Consider the following 21,344-nt stretch of genomic DNA (forward strand, 5'->3'; position numbering starts at 1 on the left):
TAAATTACCTCCTACAACATCACTTTCCTTGTGATAATACTTATGGTGATCTAGCATGTCATTATCAATATAAATCAGACTGTAGGATACCTCCAGAGACCGTAAATGATTATGATTTTACTTTAGATGGAGTGGAATTTACTCTTCAAAAGTTAATTAAAGGAAAAGCTCCTGGTAAAGATGGCCTGACAATGGATATTATTTTAGAAATCTTTGAATGTAATAAAATGTTCTTTGTAGCTATTCTGAATGAACGTCTTCGGAGGGGGATTTTTCCTGAATGTTGGAAAGAGGCTGATTTGGTTTTGTTCAACACAGAAAGAAAGGATAAAGAAGATCCTTCCTCTTTTCGCCCTATTTGCTTATTGCCTTCTTGGGGCAAGGTGCTGGATAAACTCATGACACAATGGTTACAATATTATTTACTATCAAATAATTTTTTAAATAAAAATCAGTTTGGTTTTATGCCGGGTAAAAGTACTACCCAGGGTATAGATAATTTAATTCTTACATCCTTCGAAATAGAAGGAATGGTAAACATACTGCAATTTTATCCTTCGATGTAAAGAGCGCTTTCAACAATGTTTGGTGGTCAATTTTATTAAAGGAATTAAAAAATATGAAATGTCCAAGAACTATCTTCTTATTAATATGTGATTTTCTGAATGAAAGAAAAGTTTCCTTATATGATGGTAATAAGTGGCAACACAAAAATTATCAAAGGGCTTGCCCCCAAGGCTCAATATCTGGTCAACTTTTGTGGAATATTATTGCTAACATAGCTTTAAACATAACCTTACCACAAAATGTTAGTATACAAGCTTATGCTGACGATTTTGTTTTATTGGTCACGGGAAATGGTCACCATACTATTGATAAAGCTTTAAGTTTCACCACTCAAGAATTGGAGAAATGGTCTTTCCATGTTAAACTCAAATTTAATCCAAAGAAGAGCTTTCTTTGGGGTATTGCCAAAACTAATACTGGATCAATACATCCTAGCTGCAAACTGTATGGGCAATCAATTACAGTTTCTACAAATATCAAATATTTGGGCATTACGATCGATGAAAAGCTTACTTTTATACCTCACCTAGATCAAATAAAGATCGAATGCACCCATATTCTTAATAGACTTAGTAAAATAAATCTCCAAGGTAGAGTTCTTAAGAGTTTATATAAAAGAGCTATTCAGAGAAAGATCTTGTATGCATGTGGCACATGGTGGACTGGAACGGTCTGAATGCGTAACAAAACTTTGCAAATTCAAAGAATCGCTTTATTGAGGATTACTAAGTGTTTTAGAACTGTTTCCACAGTAGCTCTTCAGATTTTAGCTGGATGTCCTCCGATCGATATTTTAGCGGAAAAAGAATACAGTCAAAAGTCGTTAATCCGGATTCGTCGGGACTTCGGCGATTCCGGATTATCGATTTTTCCGGATTATAGATCATCAGTTTAAATCTCGTAAAATGGCATGCAGAAATTCTAAAATTAAAAATATAAAACCATAATTTATGAAATAAAGAACAATTATGATCTAAAGGGTATCAAAATTTAAAAAAAGAAGCTTAATATTTATTTGTTCACTTTATTAAACATTTCTTTCAATTTAAGTTGCTTCGTTTTATGTGATAATACTTTCTCTTTAATTCTATAAACAGACATAATTTCTTGTTCAGCTACAAAGTTCCACTGTTCAAGTCCTGTAATTGCTGTGCCGAGAATACCGACTAACTTGTCAATCGAAATTTTTTCGTTTTCACTAACCTCTCTGTCACCTTCTTCATGTCTTTATCCATTTTTTGTGGCAATTCCACTTTTTGTTTGATGGACATCGAAACATACTTTCATTTTGTAGATCCTTTGGGAGCTCCAGCATCGGAAATTCTATTTGACATAATCGAAAGTTCAAGTTTACTTTTATAAAATTGCTCTTAAAGTCTGAAAAAAGTAATATGCCAGATCCAGTTCGAAGATTAAGGAACAACGCAATCATCAACATTAACTGCAATAGATAATTACATAATTTTAGCTTATACCGTCCGTTATACATTAAACGCGCATGCGAAAACGTATTCTGCACTTGCGCACACGCAGATGCGCAGTCGTAAAGGTCTTACGCGCATGCGTAAATGTCTATGCGCATGTGTCAACGCGGCGCATGAGCAGAAAGTTTTTAGCTTTGAGGTCCGGATTATAGATCATTCCGGATTATGGGTGTCCGAATTAACGACTTTTGACTGTACGCTATCTTTAAATTAAAAGCTGGTAATAAAACTGTCGATTGTTTCAGTGAGATCTTCTCAGCTAGAGAGTTTGACTTTGAAAAAGGTTTAGACATTCATCCAGCTTTGTTGAAACGGTTGAATTGACATAAAGGCCTTCCCAATATGACAGGCTACACGATTTTTACAGATGGATCTAAATTAAATTATCATGTGGGGGCAGCCTTTTGTGTGTTCTCAGTTGAGAAAGCTTACAAAGGAAATGTAAACTTTCTGACAACGCATCTGTCTATCAGACAGAGTTAGTGGCCCTGCGAGAGGCCTTGTATTGGCTTATTTCTAATTCTGCAATAGATCCTGTAGAAATCTATAGTGACTGTGAAAGTGCAATTGTTTCAATTACGGGTGTTTGTCCAAATAACGATCTAATTAAACAGATAAAAGACATGCTCATTTTTCTTAGCGCTTTCAGAGATATTAAACTCTTTCAGACGACGAGTCATATTGGTACCACTAGTAATGAATTAGTAGATAGATTGGCAAAGGCTGTCACTGAAAATCAAATGATTGATTTTGATATAAAGACTTCCTTTGACAGTTTGAAATCCTTGTTGAAAAGAAAAAGTTTGACTGTATGGCAAGCAAAGTGGAATGACTCAGATTCTAAAGGAAGATTCACTTATAATTTAATCTCAATTATAAGTGAGAAAAGATGCCTAAGTGACAAGTATCTAAACCAAACTTTAACTAATCATGGACACTTTCCCTTTTATTATAATAGGTCTTCAATTAAAAATTGTGCCTGTCCATGTGGCATGAGTAATGTCGATATCGAGCACCTGTTGTTTAGATGCTCTTCTATGAAAAATATTGTTCCAAGATTAATTCCAGATATTGCAAAATTTAATACTCTAAAGCATCTAAGTAAAAATACAGTGACTAAATTGAAATTGTCAAATTTCATAAAAATATGTATCTGTAAATGAAATGAATTTATATATTGATTGTGTTTAAAGTTTCCCTGTCTGTTTAAAGGAAAACTAGAATGTTTATGATATTCTGTTATTTTATTTCTTCGCATATGTAAGTAACATATTTTTATGCATGCAAGTAACATGTGTTATATTTTACAAAGTATGTAATAATGTGCTTTTGTTGGTGCAGCTGGTTAATCTCACTAGCTTCTAGACTTATTATGCTTCTAGACTCACTAGCTTCTAGACTTAGTTCATATTTTAGTTGTTTATTCTATTTTAAGTTATTTCAAGTAGTAAAGTGGTAGTTCTACTGCTTAATGGGCCTGATTTAAGCCTTGTTTTAGATCTCAATGTTTCTTTAATTAAATAGCTCCACAAAGCCCTGTTAAGCCTCTAATGGCGGTACAGGAAGTTCAACCAGTCATACATTAATTACACAAATAGAATCTTGCTTGAACTCGATAGAAACTTTAAAACTTATTTTTAAAGTTTCTATCAGCCCGTCACTTATTTCGGCGATCCTATGAATCTTCAGCCACTGACTCCAGGTCATTAGCTCCACTTTTATCGATACCAGAACCAAATGATTCTGTAGATTCTTTGCTCTTCTAGGTAGACCTCAATGCAAAAACTTACAGCAAATTTCTGGAATCGTTGGAGTGTGGAATATCTCAACCATTTGCAGACCCGTAAAAGATGAAATCAACGAAAATCCAACCCCAGAGTAGGACAACTAGTTTTGCTGAAGGATAAAAACAAGACTCCCATGAAGTGGACACAAGCTTGAGGAGACCTTTCCTGATCCGAATGGACTTGTACGAGTCATGGACATCAGATAGAATCTTTCATCAAGCTGTCTCCAATATCAGCCCATTCCCAAATGATGTTGGACAACTGTCCAACAGGTGCTGGGATGTTCCAGTTTGTCTCTACCTCTGAATGGCAACACTCTGAACTTGAGGACTTGTTTTTCGATTTGTGCGACGCAGCTTGAGTTGCTGCCAATGAGATGTTAGATTAGATTATGGAATTGTAATATTCAAATAAATTCATTTTTAAACTAATTTTTTTTAATATAGAATTATCACTGAACCACTACTTGTACAATTTTAGATGCTGCCACATGTCTTAAATAGAATTATCATAGAACTTCGGGGATACACAGCACCATTTTGTTTACTGTCTATCGAACACAATCAAAAACACAATACAATTATTACATATATTAGCAATATTTTAGATTAATTATGTGTAAAAGAAGATATTTTATCATTTCAAAATTTGCTTGTTTTTTATAACAAAAATAGTAATTACACTACCAGAAATTTGTTACTAATTTCAATACTTAAAATATTTCTTATTTCTTAAAAAAATGCAACAAAACTTGTAAATTTCGAAGTCAAACTTTCCACATTAAATAAGTCTTCAAATTAGAGAAATGTGGTTAGTTGCTGAACTAAGAGATACACAGTAGAATTTAAATCCCCTAACATGATTTTTTTTTAATGCAATATTATGTTTTAAAGTTTCTATCCTCTTCCTACAGATAGGTGAATTTGTCTTAGAAAGAAGAAATGCTACCCCAAATGCCTGCCAACTATAATATAGATTTGACAATAAACTGCCAAAATTAGAAAATATTTTGCATCTGCATGAAAATAATATACACTGTGTGTAATGCATTTCACATATGAAGACACACAAATTAAAGTAACTGCTAAAGCTGGCAGTTACGAGTAAGTATATATCATAACTGCCAGTATATATGATATTAGTCCGAATATCAGCTTCTAGAATATTCCTGAGCCAACTGTCTAATAGCAGTAACACTTAGGATTTGGGGGAAAAAATAATAATAATAACATATTTATAGCAATATATAGCCTGCCAGATGACAAGACAGATGTTACAGGAGAAATAGCAAAAAAGTAAATCATAATGAAATTAATTATCATTTAAAATCGTTATGAATAAAAAAGGAAAGTTAAAAAAAAAGTAATTTTTTAAAATCGTAACAAATACATAGAAAAATTTTTTCCTGCAAACATTTTGTGTAGTCTTCTGCTAATTTTTCAAATCATTTACTTGGCATTTAAAATCATTATTTACTTCATCAATACAAATCATGTTTTATGTTTTTTCACAATAAAACATTTTAACTTGAAAAATTATTAAGCATTTAAACTATGAAAACACACAATCCACATCATTCATAACATCATCGTCATATATTAAAATACTTACCACACCACTATCTGTCTGAGCACGCCTAAATAAACAAAAGCAGAGATATTAGTCATATTTTAAGTATAAATGAAAAACAAGAAATAAACTCTAACATGAATAATAAAATGTATAAACTGCTAGTTTAAAAATAAAAGACCAAAGCAGAATGCATTAAAAAAGTACTATATCTAAAACTGTAGCAATGAAATTTAATATAAACAGAACATTCTGAATTAATAGTTCTCCAGATATGATATTCTATAGATTCATGTTACTGTAGATAAGGGCTAGATTTTAAACTACACATACAAAATATCTTTAGAGAAAAAGTTAAATTAAATAATAATTTTAGGTGACAATGATAATAAACATAAAGCATGTATTGGACTGGTGTATAAATTTATGCTGTTTTATTTAGGGACTTTTTTCTTTTAGCATGATACCAATGCAGTTAGATAGTAGTACAACAAATACAAATGTAGATAGTAATGTTGCACAAATAATAAAATGTAGATAGCAAACAATAGTAGATAACAGTAGGTAGAACACAATAGCAGTTGCAAAAATTCAAAATATAGTTAGAAATGTTGCAATTTCAAATCATATTGAATGGTGTATTTAAGGGCAATGGCTTTTTATTTCACAGGTTCTGAGATAAGATATATCAAAAAAGCAATAAACTCAATTTCTGACATATTTTTTATTGTCATGGATACTTAGCGCAGAAGACAGCTGACAAATTTGCATTATTTAACAGGATGGTGCTAATGCTCGAGACAGCCTAAAAATGATCTGATAACTTCAGATAGATGGAAATTTTGACATTAACAACTCTCCACACTCAGGTCATCCATAACATTTTTATGTGAGGGCTATAATTCACATAAATCTTTATCTAATCATTCATAAAATGGCCAACGAGAGAGAAAGTGATCATCCTTACCATGTGATATCTGCAATGCATAGAAAAGTTTCAGAATTGAGAATTTTGGATGCTCCATAACCTCACAACAACAACAATAATGAGATGTTTGCCATTTTTGGTTCTTTACTCATTTATTACTGTAAATGTCACAGCCATTTCTAAGATATACTGTCACAGAAGATACAAAATGCTGTCTTTACAAAACAGATTTATCAAGCAGCCTTTCTGCTTGCTTTCTGCCACTTATAGATGCTAGATATTGAGCATTTTGTAGCTGAATGTAACATTCTAAAAACAAAAAACCAACAGTGCAAGCAAAGATTTCAATATGATTTGGATAAAAAATGGCAGAAACACTTTTATTTATTATTATTATTATTATTTTTTGTCTTGAGTCTTGAGTTTTCAGTGAACTTATAATGCTCATTATTGGTGTAAATACGGCTCAACAGAATTGCCTACATTTATAATCTAGTGAAGAATCAGGTTACTTAAGTACTCACGATGCCCTTGATGAAACCTGCTGTTTTGAAGCACTGCTTGTATCACAGCGTCATTATCTTTTTCACGGATTAATAGCATTAAATGAAAATGTTTCAATGATGTGATACATACCTGAAACACTTCAGCATTATAGACTCTTGGAGCTTTGAATAAAAGGTGCAAAGTTTCAAACTGCCGAACAATATCTCAAAACATATGTGGTATGATATTATTACCCACTGCATAATATGAGTATTTTCTTTTACCACACATATTATACAATAATTACATTCTTTACCATGTAGATAATCTGTATGACAGGAGGTGTACTTTTCTCAATGAGAACTCTGAACGAGGCAATCAGAGTTTCATGAACAACTGCGAGTGTATTTTAGTGCTGCAGACCTATATATCACTTCTGAAGTGTTTTGATAATTCCACTTGCTTATCATCAATACAATGATGCCATGCACATCAACAATGCCAAAAAACAGTTGTTAAGAATCACAAATTGCTAGAATGGTTTAGTCCACCCATCAAATTGCACTGCCATAGACGCCTGGGCAACACCAGTTTGCTATGCACATGCCAAGTTATACAAATCAGTGCAGGAAATCAAATCAAGAGAGAAATTTCAAACTAAACCTGCTTCAGGGGACCGAAGATTCACAATTCAATGAAGATTCAATGGAGAATGCCATTCTCTGACTATAAAAAAATAAGGGGCCTATTAATTATAAAATTACCTTTAGAACTGTTATTTATAACTATTACTTAATAAAAGCCTTAAAAATGTAAGTAAATTAATCTCTTCTGGGATTACAAATAGCAGGCCAAGATGGCAAACAACTAATTTACTATGATTTTGGGTAGATAAATCATGGCTTGTACATATTTAAAAATTGAAAATTTAGGTCTGCGGCATAGCTAAAGGAGTTTTATTTTCCCACTGTCTTTTGAACTTTGCTTGTTCAGATCATAAGTTACGCACAAGCGAAAAAGCTAATGTGGAATTGCAATATTTTAGCCCAATACAAGTGCTTACGTTGCATTAACAAGTTCATACTTGCGAGAAACATGATATGCGCTATGGTAGGATATGCTCAGCGTAAAATGGACGCACTTTCTGCTAAACTTCATGATTTTGTCTGTGTTTTACGATGACCATCTTCTTTTTAATGTCACAGAAACTTTTATTTCATTAAGTTCTTTGTTCATTCTTAAATGTCTCACTGCTTTGTGGTTTGTTTATTGTTTATTTGTTGCACTCTACATTATCAGTCATGCGTGCATTTTAAATTATTATTATTATGGCTCCTACTTGAAGAAAAAGTTACACAGCTGCTTTTAGGCTTTAGTCAGTGAAGAACATGGTAGAAATTAGAAATCGGGCTGAAGCCAGAGAATTTCGAGTTAGCAAGAGATGTATTCAGCGTCGGAAGTTAAGCAAGTAGAGTTTAAAAAAATGTCCAAGAATAAAATAGCTTATCAAACTAGCATTACAGCCTGGCCTGCTTTGGAAGGCAATTTAGAAACATATTTTTTTAAATTATAGTAAAGCACTTGAGTGCTATCTGCTTAAGGGAAGGGATGCCTTCATTGACACCTTTCTACAGGAAATTGGCTTGTATATGCATTACACATAGGAAAAACCACAAAAATACACCTGCAGCCAACCCGTTAGCCAGGATTCAAAGCACAGAGACTGAAGTACCAGTTTTCAGGGACTTTACCACTCAGCCATTGGTGGCCCCAATTTAGAGAAATGAACAACAGGAACGGATTATCAATGTCAACACTTAGAATTTATCTTCAAGTTTTAAGTAATTGGTCAAAAAATATGTAGCGAAAACTTTGTAGGAGGATCTAGTGTTCAGATTTATGAAACAAAAGAAATTCTTTGTCAGGACAACAGCTTGACAGAAGCTTAAAAATTTTAATTGAGAGCAAATAATAAATATGGATGAAGTGCCTGTTATATTTCACTGTTCTTTAAGCAGAACTGTTCATTCGACAAGTTAAAAAAACTATTCCTGTGTTAACCCTTTGACGCGCGGTGGTCGCGCCCTGAAACCACTATTTTCGAATATTTTTCTCCTCTTCCTTCTGAAATTTTTGAGTAAAAATCAATTGATTACTGATCTTTTACCTCTAAATAACATAAAAGGACTGCAGAATCATGCATGTTTTAGGTCTTAGTACTTCAAATCGGATGCCTTTTAAAATTAGTTATCGATGAGACAAAATAACTTCCTTTTATTAATATAAACAACTTTAAATTTCAAAAGTTATTCATCACACATCATGATTTCTATCATAAACAATAAAAAATAGCAATAATTAAACTGCGTATATAAATAAAACCCTCTATATGTTTGCTTTGTGGTTTCAGGGTGAGACCACTACACCACTAGAGCATTGTGTCACAATATTCTAGAGGCTCGGTGGTCGTGCCTTGAAACCACTGCTCTTCACAACGGCGTTTGCTTGCTTCTCAATTAGGAATGTTTATTTTTACCCGCATATAGATAAGGGGTTTTGAAACCACAGAGTTATTTTATTACTAAACAATACATGCACCTGGCCAGTAAAAAGGTCTTTCTTTTCCAGAGACTTTTCTCTGACCTCAACATGCTTGCTCCCCAAGCTAGTATTATGATTTTATAAATTATTTCCTGTGGTTTAAATTTAATGTAAATATACTTTGCTATAATTAAAAATAGAAATCGTGTAAAGTTTTATTTAAATTAAAAATATTTTGGGACAAAATATGAATAAAATAAGCATGAATGGGAAATGAATGATCCGTACCAAAGCCAAAAAGACCAAGCCCCCCCCCATTAACATTAAAAAACCCACAAATTTCAGGCGCCAGATGGAAAGAAACTAAATAACGCTGGACATATACCAGTGAAATTTAGATCCAGGCAGTGTACGTTTTGTAGCACAAAAAAGAAACCACATACATGTGCAAAACATGCAATGTGGGTCTATGCACGTACCAAAGAGACAAAACAAGCTTTGAACAGAGTCACAAAAAATATTTGTTCTTTGAAATAAAAAAAAAAAAAAAAAAAAAAAAAAAAAAAAAAGGCCGAGTCTTTCTTTTTTTACTTCCTTGTACGAAGTAAAAAGGAAGTATTGTAATCGCGAAAAGTTTCAGGCAGCATATTACAACGAAAATATCCATTTTGACCGCTATCGAATGAAATTTAACGATGGTTTTGCGTGATATCTATATGTAAGGACAGAATAAAATACTCTTTTCCTTCAAAAAAATTATACAAGTGTTTTAAATTAATTCTGAAGAGAATTTTCCGTGGCGTCTGTACGAACGTATCTCACATAACTCAAAAACGAGTAGCCTCAGAATGGTTAAATTTTGTATATAGGACTGCTATAACATGTAGATGTGCACCTCATATTTTGGTTGCAATCGGCCGCACCAAACGTATATAAATATATTTATATATATATCTACTCTGTTACCCAGCTCAGCGATCTCAGTTTCTTTACTCTTATACGTTTGTAAAATGTACATTTTTTGCTTTAAAAATGATTGTATTATGTTGTTCTTATCTTCCTGTTAAGGTTTTTATGCCTTTAGTAAATCTGTATGCAATATTTTTAGAATTATCAACAATTTTAAAGTTGTCTAAATGCCGCTAAGCCTTTTTTTATGGCGGCCATTGATGTTTACATTTGAAACAGGAGACTAGTGTATTTGTTGCCAATCTAGAGAAACTTAGCTTCACAACAACAAAGATAACGCATTCATTTATTATTGCCAATTAAATCATGCTTAATTCTTTCTGGAATTTTTCGAGGAAATAAGTGTTTAAGATTTACTTCGTAATTTTTAATACAGATATTTTGAGTTTTTATGTATTTTTGCCTTCTCATGAAGTGAGAACTGAATTAATTAAATGAGAAATACTCAATCGTCTGTGAAAAACTGTTTTTTTCTGTTTTGTTTACTTAATTTCTTTTATACATCGTTCTAGCTTTATTATAGTATTTAAATAGAACATGTGGCAACGATTAGATAATTCTATTCTTTAAATGATATAAATTTTGTGCATTAGGAGTTATAATATGAACAAAATATATAAGTTAACTGTTATATTATTATTGGATTATATAACAGTTAACTTGGTTTCCATTATATAATTATTATATAAGTTAACTGTTATATAATTATTAATACTGTTAAGTGAATCTAACGCCAGAGTGTCGCTATGGTAAACAAATACTAGAGTGAATTTTAAAGAATGCATTTATTCTATTGTAGTTTATGCGCTGTTGACGAAGTAAATTTAATTCAATAAGTTTAAAAAAAATGCAAGAAAAATGCGTATAATTTAATATTCTGTACAAGGAAGTCATGGGGTGTATAAATCAGATTTTTTATCCTTATTTCACTGAGTTTTTTAACCCATTTAGCCAAACGTTATGTAGGTACTTATATTTTCACTGCTATAGAAAAATCACATAAATGTTTATTTTTTAATTTTTTCTGACAATTTACTTTGTAAAAAAATTATATATTATGCAATTCCTACATACATTTTTTTTTTTTTTTTTTAAATTCGTAAATTTCATCATTTATTGGAAACGTGCACAGAGAAAGGTTAAGTTTTTTTTCCCTACTACCTCAGTAAGTTTCAAAGTCCTAGACGCGAAATGGTTTCACGGTGTGACCACCACCCACAGAACAATGGGCAAGAGTAGATTTTTTAAAATTCATATATTATTTGTCTCTAGGATCATAATATTCAATTTTTGGAGTTTTTAGTTAAAAAAATTATAAAAATAATATTGTGTGCGTCAAAGGGTTAACAAACAGGAATGAAACGGCTTCTTTTACCTGTGTTTTGCATTGTGCTGTCAATAACCCTGTAGAATTTACTTTAATTTTCTAATAGTTAGCTTTATTTTGGAACATGTTTTTCCTGCACATTTCTAAAATTTCACCTTCATTTCCCTGCCAGAGTGAGCTTTCAGGATTACGGTTTATGCAAATGAGGTAGAAATGAGTATTAAAACTTCAGTAGGAGAGCATGTTCTGCTTTTCGGCCACATTGTTGCTATTAGTCTAAGCTTACTGTTCTATGCCCGTATTCTAGGTGCCTGCTAGTATACCTCGGTGATCGTAAAATAAAGGCCAACTCCATTCGTTAATTCAGTGCAGCTTCAGCTGATTATTTAGCTATAGATCAGTTTTACATTTTCTATTTTGAGTTAAAGCCCAAGTGGAGGATTAATGCATGCTTGAGAGGGACCATCTGTTCATTTATTTACTTTCATTTATTTTGAGTTGGAATAAAGGGTAATTTAACCCTTCTTTGGACTTGTTACTGACGAGAACTCAGCAAATAGTTGCTATGTAGTTCTTCAGTATTTTATCGCACAAGGGAATCTAGTTTAATTGGATAATACAACCCTTCGATAATTTTCAATAGAAAAACAGTTTCGAAAGGAAATTTTCATAAATGGACCATTATTTGGACGAACAAAAAAGGATGGATGCACGAAAAAATTTTGTTGTTTTGACTGAGATAAATTTATTAAAAAAGGAAAGGTGCTTTTTTCCAATCTCAAGAACTCATCATTCTTGCATCAAAGCAATCGCATTTAGTAGATATGGTAAAATCGGAATAAAAAAAACTTACAAAAATTTCACAGCTACTGGATAGCATCATCAACAGAATTTTCAAACACGAACTGCAAAAGCAGTGAGAGGGATGGATATGACACAAACTTCATTCCTTGACAAATTCTGGATGGATGAGAAAAGTTTTGTATGAGTAGGCTGACTTGTGGGTCAATAAAGCATGACAATCAGTTCCAGCTGATACGATCACATCAGCTTTCATTATCAGAAAGATTATTGAAAAAGAAAATGAAGACATCGACATTGAAAGAAGTGATTTAGCACACAGTGCTGAAAATGACCTTGATGGCCATTTGATAAGTTTGCATAATTCTGACATTACTGAACCAGCTTTTGAAGATTTTATATAAATAAATGCAAATTATTTTAAATATAAAATTCTGTTTATCTAATTTACATATTCTTTTTGTTAATATAGTAATTTATGGTGATAGAGTTTACCAATCCCATAAAATATCTATTAGAAATCAGCATAGTTTGTTTTTGCCAAGTTCAAGGTAAGACATTCATTTTTTAAAGGAAGTAAAAAGGAAGTATTGTATTCATGAAAAGTTTCAGGCAAACACATTTCAACGAGAATATCCATTTTGACCGCTATCGAACGCAATTTAACAATGTTTTTGCGCGATATCTGTATGTAAGGACAGAATAAAATATTCTTTTCCTTCAAAAAAATTATAAAACTGCTTTAAAATGAAGTCTGAAGAGAATTTTTCATGGCGTCTGTACGAACGTATACATTCGTACGTACGTATCTCGCATAACTCAAAAACGAATAGCCTCAGAACGTTGAAATTTTGTATACAGGACTGCTATGACATGTAGATGTGCACCTCATATTTTGGTTGCAATTGGCTGCACCAAACGTATATAAATATATTTATATATATATCTACTCTGTTACCCGGCTCAGTGATCTCAATTTCTTTACTCTTATATGTTTGTAAATTGTACATTTTTTGCTTTAAAAATGATTGAATTATGTTGTTCTTATCTTCCGGTTAAGGTTTTTATGCCTTTAGTAAATCTGTATGCAATATTTTTAGAATTATCAACAATTTTAAAGTTGTTTAAGTTTTGCTAAGTCTAATAATGTTTCTGATGGTGGCCATTGCTTGTTTACATTTGAAACAGCAGGATAGTGGATTTGTTGCCAATCTAGAGAAACTTAGCTTTGCAACAACAAAGATAACACCTTCATTTATTATTGCGAATTAAATCATGCTTAGTCCTTTCTGGAATTTTTTCGAGGAAATAAGTGTTTAAGATTTACTTCGTAATTTTTAATACAGATATTTTGAGTTTTTATGTATTTTTGCCTTGTCACAAAGTGAGAACTGAATTAATTGAATGAGAAATACTCAATCGTCTGTGAAAAACTGTTTCTTTTTTGTTTTGTTTGCTTAATTTCTTTTATACATCGTTCTAGCTTTATTATGGTATTTGAATAGAACATGTGGCAACGATTAGATAATCTTTTAAATGATATCAATTTTGTGCATTCTGAGTTATAATATAAACGAAATATAATACTGTTAAGTGAACCTAGCGCCAGAGTGTCGCTATGGTAAACAAATAGAGTGAATTTTAAAGAATGCATTTATTCTATTGTGGTTTATGCAGTATCAGCGTAGTAGATTTAATTCAATCCAATAAGTTTAATAAAAATGCAAGAAAAAATGCATATAATTTAATATTCCATACAAGGAAGTCATGTGTACACATCAGATTTTTATTTATTCATGTTTGAAATTCGTATTCAAATGTTTATTCATTATGTAGTAAATGTTATAAAATTTATCGATGATGATTACATCAATATAGAAGATAATTACTGAATAAATGACTATTAAATGTCTATTAAGTGCCGTGTTTTCAGAATGCTTTGCAGCAGCGTATATGGAGATGCGGCTTATCTAGTGAACTTTAATTTTTCTAGTAAAAAAATAAAGTACTGAATTTATTATAAATGTTAAAAAGGGGTAAAAATCAGTATTTAAATTAATCATTACAGTCAAAAGTCGTTAATTCGGACACCCATAATTCGGAATGATCTATAATCCGGACCTCAAAGCGACAAACTTTCTGTGCATGCGTCGCGTTGACGATGATTTATAATCCGGAATCGCCGAAGTCCCGACGAGTCTGGATTAACGACTTTTGACTCTATAAACAATATTTAAATTCCACAAGTCTGCCTTCTCATGATCATGAAGAAAGGGAAGACAACTGTTCTGAGATTATCCTAATCTTGCTTTCAAAGAATTTTAATATATTTATGCTTACATTATACATGCAAGCATTTTCAGATTTTATATGCTTCAAATAAAAAGGTAATACCTTCTGGCTAAGGTTCGAGTCATTTCATCCAAAATGGAAGCCATTCCCTTTGGTGGGGTATGTTTAGTATCACCAGCAGAAGATTCAGCATTCTACATAAAAAAAAAAAAAAAAATTAAATTACTTCAGTAAATAAATTTAATTCATACAGAAATATAATAGTACTTACAAAAAATATGAAAATCTACTGAAAATGAAGACAAACATTCACATTTAATATGCTACTAATTTAGGACAAATGAGAATTATTTTCTTTTTTAGATACTTTCAGTTTAATTCCGAAACCTAATAAATAAAACAGATAATTTTTAAGTTTATGACCTAAAACAAATATACAATATTTGCAAATTAAGAAAATAAATAATAATTAAAAAAAGAAATCCAAAAATTTTCAGATTTTATATTACATGCAAAGGGTTTTTTTTTTAAATGTTTTTTGTGTTACCTTTATTTATTAAATATCATGTTCTTAACACTTAAACCATAAAATTCAATTCAACAGCAATATCACAAAATAATATAAAAAGAGCATATCTTTAGAATTTCCAATAAACAGTCACGCACGCTGGAGATTAAAATGTGTTGTCCCCCCCTGTACAGTGTTGCCATTGCTTGCTTTGAAGTCGTTGAGTTTATTAATCAAAAACTCATACATGCTTTACAAAACATGAAATAGATAATAAAACAAATTCAAATTTCGTTTCCAGATGCCCATATTTGGGCGGAGACAAAAATTTATTCAAAACCTGATGGCTTTAAGTACCATTGTTTTACCATAATGGGAGAAACATACATACATTTAAGAAGATTCTTCTAATTTAATTTCTTTAAATATAATACAGTCAAAAGTCGTTAATTCAGACACCCATAATCCGGAATGATCTATAATCCGGACCTCAAAGCTAAAAACTTTCTGCTCATGCGCCGCGTTGACACATGCGCATAGGCGTTTACGCATACCTTTACGACTGCACATATGCGTGTGCGCAAGCACAGAATACATTTTCGCATGCACGTTTTATGTATAATGGATGGTATAAGCTAAAATGATCTCATATCTATTTCAGTTAATGTTGATGATTGCGTTGTTTCTTAATCTTCGAATTAGATCCGGCTTATTATTTTTTGTAGACTGTAAAAGCAATTTTATAAAAGTAAACTTGAACTTTCGATTATGTCAAATAGAATTTGCGGTGCTGGAGCTCCCAAAGGATCTATCTACAAAACGAAAGTATGTTTCGATGTCCATCAAACAAAAAGTGGAATTGTGGCAAAAAATGGATAAAGACATGAAGAAGGTGACAGAGAGGTTAGTGAAAACGAAAAAATTTCGATTGACAAGTTAGTCGGTGTTCTCGGCACAGCAATTACAGGACTTGAACAGTGGAACTTTGTAGCTGAACAAGAAATTATGTCTGTTTATAGAATTAAAGAGAAAGTATTATCACATAAAACGAAGCAACTTAAATTGAAAGAAATGTTTAATAAAGTAAACAAATAAATATTAAGCTTCTTTTTTTAAATTTTGATACCCTTTAGATCATAATTGTTCTTTATTTCATAAATTACGGTTTCATATTTTTAATTTTAGAATTTCTGCATGCCATTTTACAAGATTTAAACTGATGATCTATAATCCGGAAAAATCGATAATCCGGAATTGCTGAAGTCCTGACGAGTCCGGATTAACGACTTTTGACTGTATCGGGTGATGATATTTGATAGCAATAATTTGAAAAGTGAAACACCATTTTTGGTGAAACACCACAAAATGTCAAAACGAAATTAAGAGACCTTCTGGACTAATTAAATAAAACAATGGTATATAATTGCATTTGCAGTAAATATGTTTTATCATAATGCAAGAAACATACATAATGCAAGATTCTTCACTATTTAATTTCTCTAAATATAATACAGGGCGATAATATTTGATGGTAACAATTTGAGAAGTGAAACACCATTTATGGTGAAACACCACAAAATGCCAAAATGAAATTAATAGCTCTTTTGGACTAATTAAATAAAACAATGGTATAATTGTATTTGCAGTAAAATATCCAAACTGTTTCTCAGAAATGACTGTTGAATTACTAATTATATCAAACCCTGCTATAGTGAATTTTTTATAATGAAAAAAATTTTAGTTCCTTCGATTCCTAAAATGCTATTTTACACGACTAAAGTGAATCTCCAAACATATGAAAATTTGGTATTCAATATCTTTTTTTCTTTCTTTTTATTATATTTATTTCCCTATTTTTTCCCCATAATTCTTTTCCGGAATTGCAGCAAGGTTCTAATTAAATGTCAACCTTTAAAATAGAGTAATTTTAGGCCTCAGGATAGCATTAAATATTTTTGCATTGATTATACTTGTTGTTTTAACTCTTTCATGTAACTTACTTTTTCAAGTTTGAACATATTACCTTTTTTGTGCTCAAGTGGTTCACTAAGCAGATTTAAAATGAAAAACAAAATGTCTTCAGGAAAAATTATCAAAGAACTGGGAAGGGTTTCAATACCTGATTTCAAAATGTGTGGGAGAAAATTATTTTGAATAATGACTTTCTTTATTGTAATGAATATAAGCTGTTTTACAGAATGATACCAAAACAAAATGTTAAAAGCAAGAAATGGATTAGCAGAAAACTGTTAAAAGTGTGACTCAGTCATCTTACATATGCTAGAACTGAATGGAAATGAATTTCGCCAGTATTTGCTGACTGGAAAATTTCAAAAGCTAGGATATTTAAAAACTATGAGAAACTTTATTTTCTACAAAGCCAATGTAAGGCATGGAAAACATCATACGCATGCTGTAAAAGTACATCTGGTTTAAAAAAAAAAAAAAAAAAAAAAAAAAAAAAACTTGTCTTTTGATAATTGATTTGCATATGCAGATGTTGAAACGTTATGGATCAATAGTGTTATTAGCCCCAAACTGCAAATTCTGTGGCGTAGCCTATAGATTAAGTAAAATCAGAGGCTTGAAGTGCCTTCACAGAAAGTAGTTTCTTTTATGCAATTTGCAAGGAGATAGAAAGATGTACATTCAAATGCTTCCATTGATATAATACTAAATATTAGAAAAATCCTGGCCAATTAGTCTTAGAAACCACTATTTTCAATTATTTTTGGCATAATGGTCTAGCAAAAGATTAAAAATGGAAATAAAAACATTCCGCTTGTTAACCTTTTATTAGAAAAGGATAGGATTTATCTATCACAAAATGGCTAAGGGGGAGTGGGAACATTTCAAAATTTTCAGAAAGTGACATGATCTTTCCCAAATGTTCCCATGCAAAAATCCAGATGATGAAGATATGATGCAAATTAAAATGAAAATCATTGACATATGCAACAAAAGGAAAAAGAACTGTAAACTACTATAGGAACCAAAACTTGATAATATCATTATTATTATACATTTATTTACACAAACCGTGGAACTTTGAGTGATGAAATCATTTTGGTCTGTGGATGAAAAGCTGGTTTAATTTTTCCTGCCAACTCCATCACACCAGCATAGATTATTTTTGCATTCAAATGATAAGAACCGAAGGAAAGTTCACTATTATTTTTTGCCATTCATCTTTCATGAATTATCAGAAATTGCAACCATTTTTATTTGCTCTGGGATTACAGTTGTGCACATTATTAGAAATCCCTGTCATCACATGGCTATCAATAATCTTAAGTATATACTGTGTTCAACACACACATAATAAACTTTCTGGCAAAGGTGAATTTTGGGCAATAGCAAACATTGATTTACTTAAGAAAACACATCATTATAAAGAGAAAACTTGAACTACAACATTAATGAGCTTAAACTCAGCACAAACAATTAGAGAGGCTGAAAATAAAGATCAAAGATTTGATGTGGAACCATGAAGTAATTGCAAGGTCTGTTTCTTAATTGGTGATTTTATTTATGCATGAAAATGAGATGGTAAAAGATGTCAAGACCAAGACAGATCTTCAATGGTGAGTATCATATGACCATATCATATATCAGAATATGACCATGATCAATGCATATATATATTCAGTGAGGAATTTCTGATAGGGAACCTATCTTACCTGAACTTTTGCAAAGACTTATTTTTTAAATCTGAAGTACATTTATAGCTTTTAAAAATTATTTAATGCTTTGAGGCACTTGGAATCTGGTGCCTTGTCTCATTGACTTGCGTGACCTCACATAGCTCCTTCCTGAATATAACACTTTAAGGTACTGCATAACTATAAAAAAGGATCTGCAAACCAGAAAATTGAAGCCTGCATGTCTGGTCGGAAACATCAGGACTAAACTCCCAATTTACTCCTTGCTGTTTCAGAAATGTGAACAAAGAGCTATTGAATCTCATCACTCATTATTTAAATAGAAATTATTTCCATTTAATCTCAAGCAATGCTTAAATATAAATGGTTACCAAAGCCAGCATTTCAAACAAAGTTTTATCATTATGCTATCATAGTAATTCTCAGTCTATAATAGCATTATGCTATTACAGACTGAGATGCTATAATAGTAATTCTCAGTCTATGATCCACATAGACCACAAGTGGTCTTTCAAGCAACTCTTGTGGCCCTTTCAGATATCCACAAAATAAAATTTAATTATATTATACTCTAGCTGAAAATCTCAAGGTTTGAAAATTACATATGGCAATCGTCTATTACTTTTTTGGCCAAGACTGACATTTTATGAAATTTATTATCAGTTTTCCTACATGCAGACTTTCACTCTAATCTTTGAAGCTTTTGCTTCAAAGAGATTTAAGGAATTATGACTGTGCTTTTTGGCACTCTTTTTTTGCATGTGTGGACCTGCTAGAGAATATCCCACTTTATCAGATTGCACTGCAGTACTGAACTTTCTCTTCACATGCTTACAACTTTCTTAGTTTTAGAAATGCACTGAAATGTCACATACACAAATAAACTTGTTGAAAATTGGATAAAACTGTATCACAAGATAATATTAAGTTAATAAATTTTATTTAGGCAAAGGAATAGCCAAATATTTTTCTTACTTTGTGATTACATGGGTAGCGAGCATAAATAGCTTCTACACTCTTAACTGCATTCATTGGCTTTCATGGCATAACATACTCATAAAACTCGAAGTTAATTTTGTTTCTTGTAAACAAATTTAACAAAGATTTTGTATAATTTCTTTCTGATAATTTGAGGCACAACTTTCAGATGCATTTTCAAAACTGAATGAACTAAATCTATGTTTAAAGTGATTCTTTGACTGTTTTCAATGTCCATTACACAATAGAATGTTTTTTGTGGTAGTTGTCTAAAACAGAGAAAATTTTCATTATTTTCAACATCAAAATCATTTTTAATAGAAAATGATATGGTTATTGGAAAAGAATCAAGCAGTCATTATTCATATGTTTGCACACACAATCGTATGTTTGCATCTTGAAACTCTTATGGTCACAATTTGAAACATATTTTCCAAGTGGTAAAAGGATTTTTGTGGTTTCATGCTTCATTCCATCAAGGTGCTGAAAATAAAAATCTACCAGGTATTTAAAACTTTTGAATGACACCAGAACTAAAATAAAATTCCAAGCAGAAGGTATTGTTTACTTATGGACCTTATTACCAGTAAAAACAGAGTACAATGAACTGTACAATGGCACTTTAAAAATAGTTTTCTACCTTTGCTTATATGCATAGATATGAAAAGGGGTTTTCATTACAAATTCAGTTAAAAAAATAATAAAATATATCGACTTGATATATGTGCCAATTTCAAACTTATTTATCAGCATACATTCTAACATACAACAGCTATGCAAGAATTGGCAGGTTTATCCATCTCATTAATGTGAAAATCAATATTTATTTGAGCTATTAATGATATGCATTATCCAACATCTAACAGTCTTAAATTATTAAAAAGAATACATTTTTATTCCATTAATTTAACTAATATAAAATTGAATGGATTTTAAATAACTATATTTTAAAATATAAATAAGCTAGCAATAACATGTCCTTAAAAAAAAATGCTTCCAACAGAGGCAAGAGTAAGGTGGTTGGTCCCCATTTTAGAAACGTTTTGAGAAATGCTGTTACAATCAGTTTTGAATTCTGATCCAAACCACAACCATCACTGCATTTGCACTCTTGGCAATATTACACCAAGCACATACAAAACCAGCTGTACAGCAACCATGTATCATGCATGGATAAAGAAACTCCATTTCACTCATGAATTTTTCTGCACATAAACTTACAGATTGTTATATACTTGAAGCGAAAGGTGAAGTCACACCTATCACTTCTGCTTGATATTTCCACATCATATTATCATCCCTTTTGGGATATGATAATTTCAACAAGATAGCATGGCCATCAATACCAAACCATAAATAAGTTAGTTTACCTTAACATCTTGCACTAAAAATCTGAATCCTTTCTACATCCCAGAAAATTGATGAAGTTGAATTGCTGAATTTAA

General features: G+C 31.4%; 1 protein-coding gene across 2 annotated transcripts in view; it reads right to left on the reverse strand.

Moving 5' to 3' along the window:
- LOC118199540 (uncharacterized) overlaps window positions 1-21,344 on the reverse strand; it is a 148,494-nt gene that overhangs the window by 42,880 nt on the left and 84,270 nt on the right. For both annotated transcript variants that reach the window (XM_085823781.1, XM_085823780.1), the window contains exons 7-8: window positions 14,854-14,945; window positions 5,450-5,474 (exon numbers count right to left, since the gene is read on the reverse strand). In XM_085823781.1, the coding sequence (XP_085679907.1) occupies window positions 5,450-5,474; window positions 14,854-14,945 (117 nt within the window). The remainder of the gene's footprint in view (window positions 1-5,449; window positions 5,475-14,853; window positions 14,946-21,344) is intronic.

Source organism: Stegodyphus dumicola, chromosome 9, assembly GCF_044657685.1.
Source record: "Stegodyphus dumicola isolate Sdum_Otavi_A_Nest chromosome 9, ASM4465768v1".
In the NCBI taxonomy this organism is placed as follows: Eukaryota; Metazoa; Arthropoda; class Arachnida; order Araneae; family Eresidae; genus Stegodyphus; species Stegodyphus dumicola.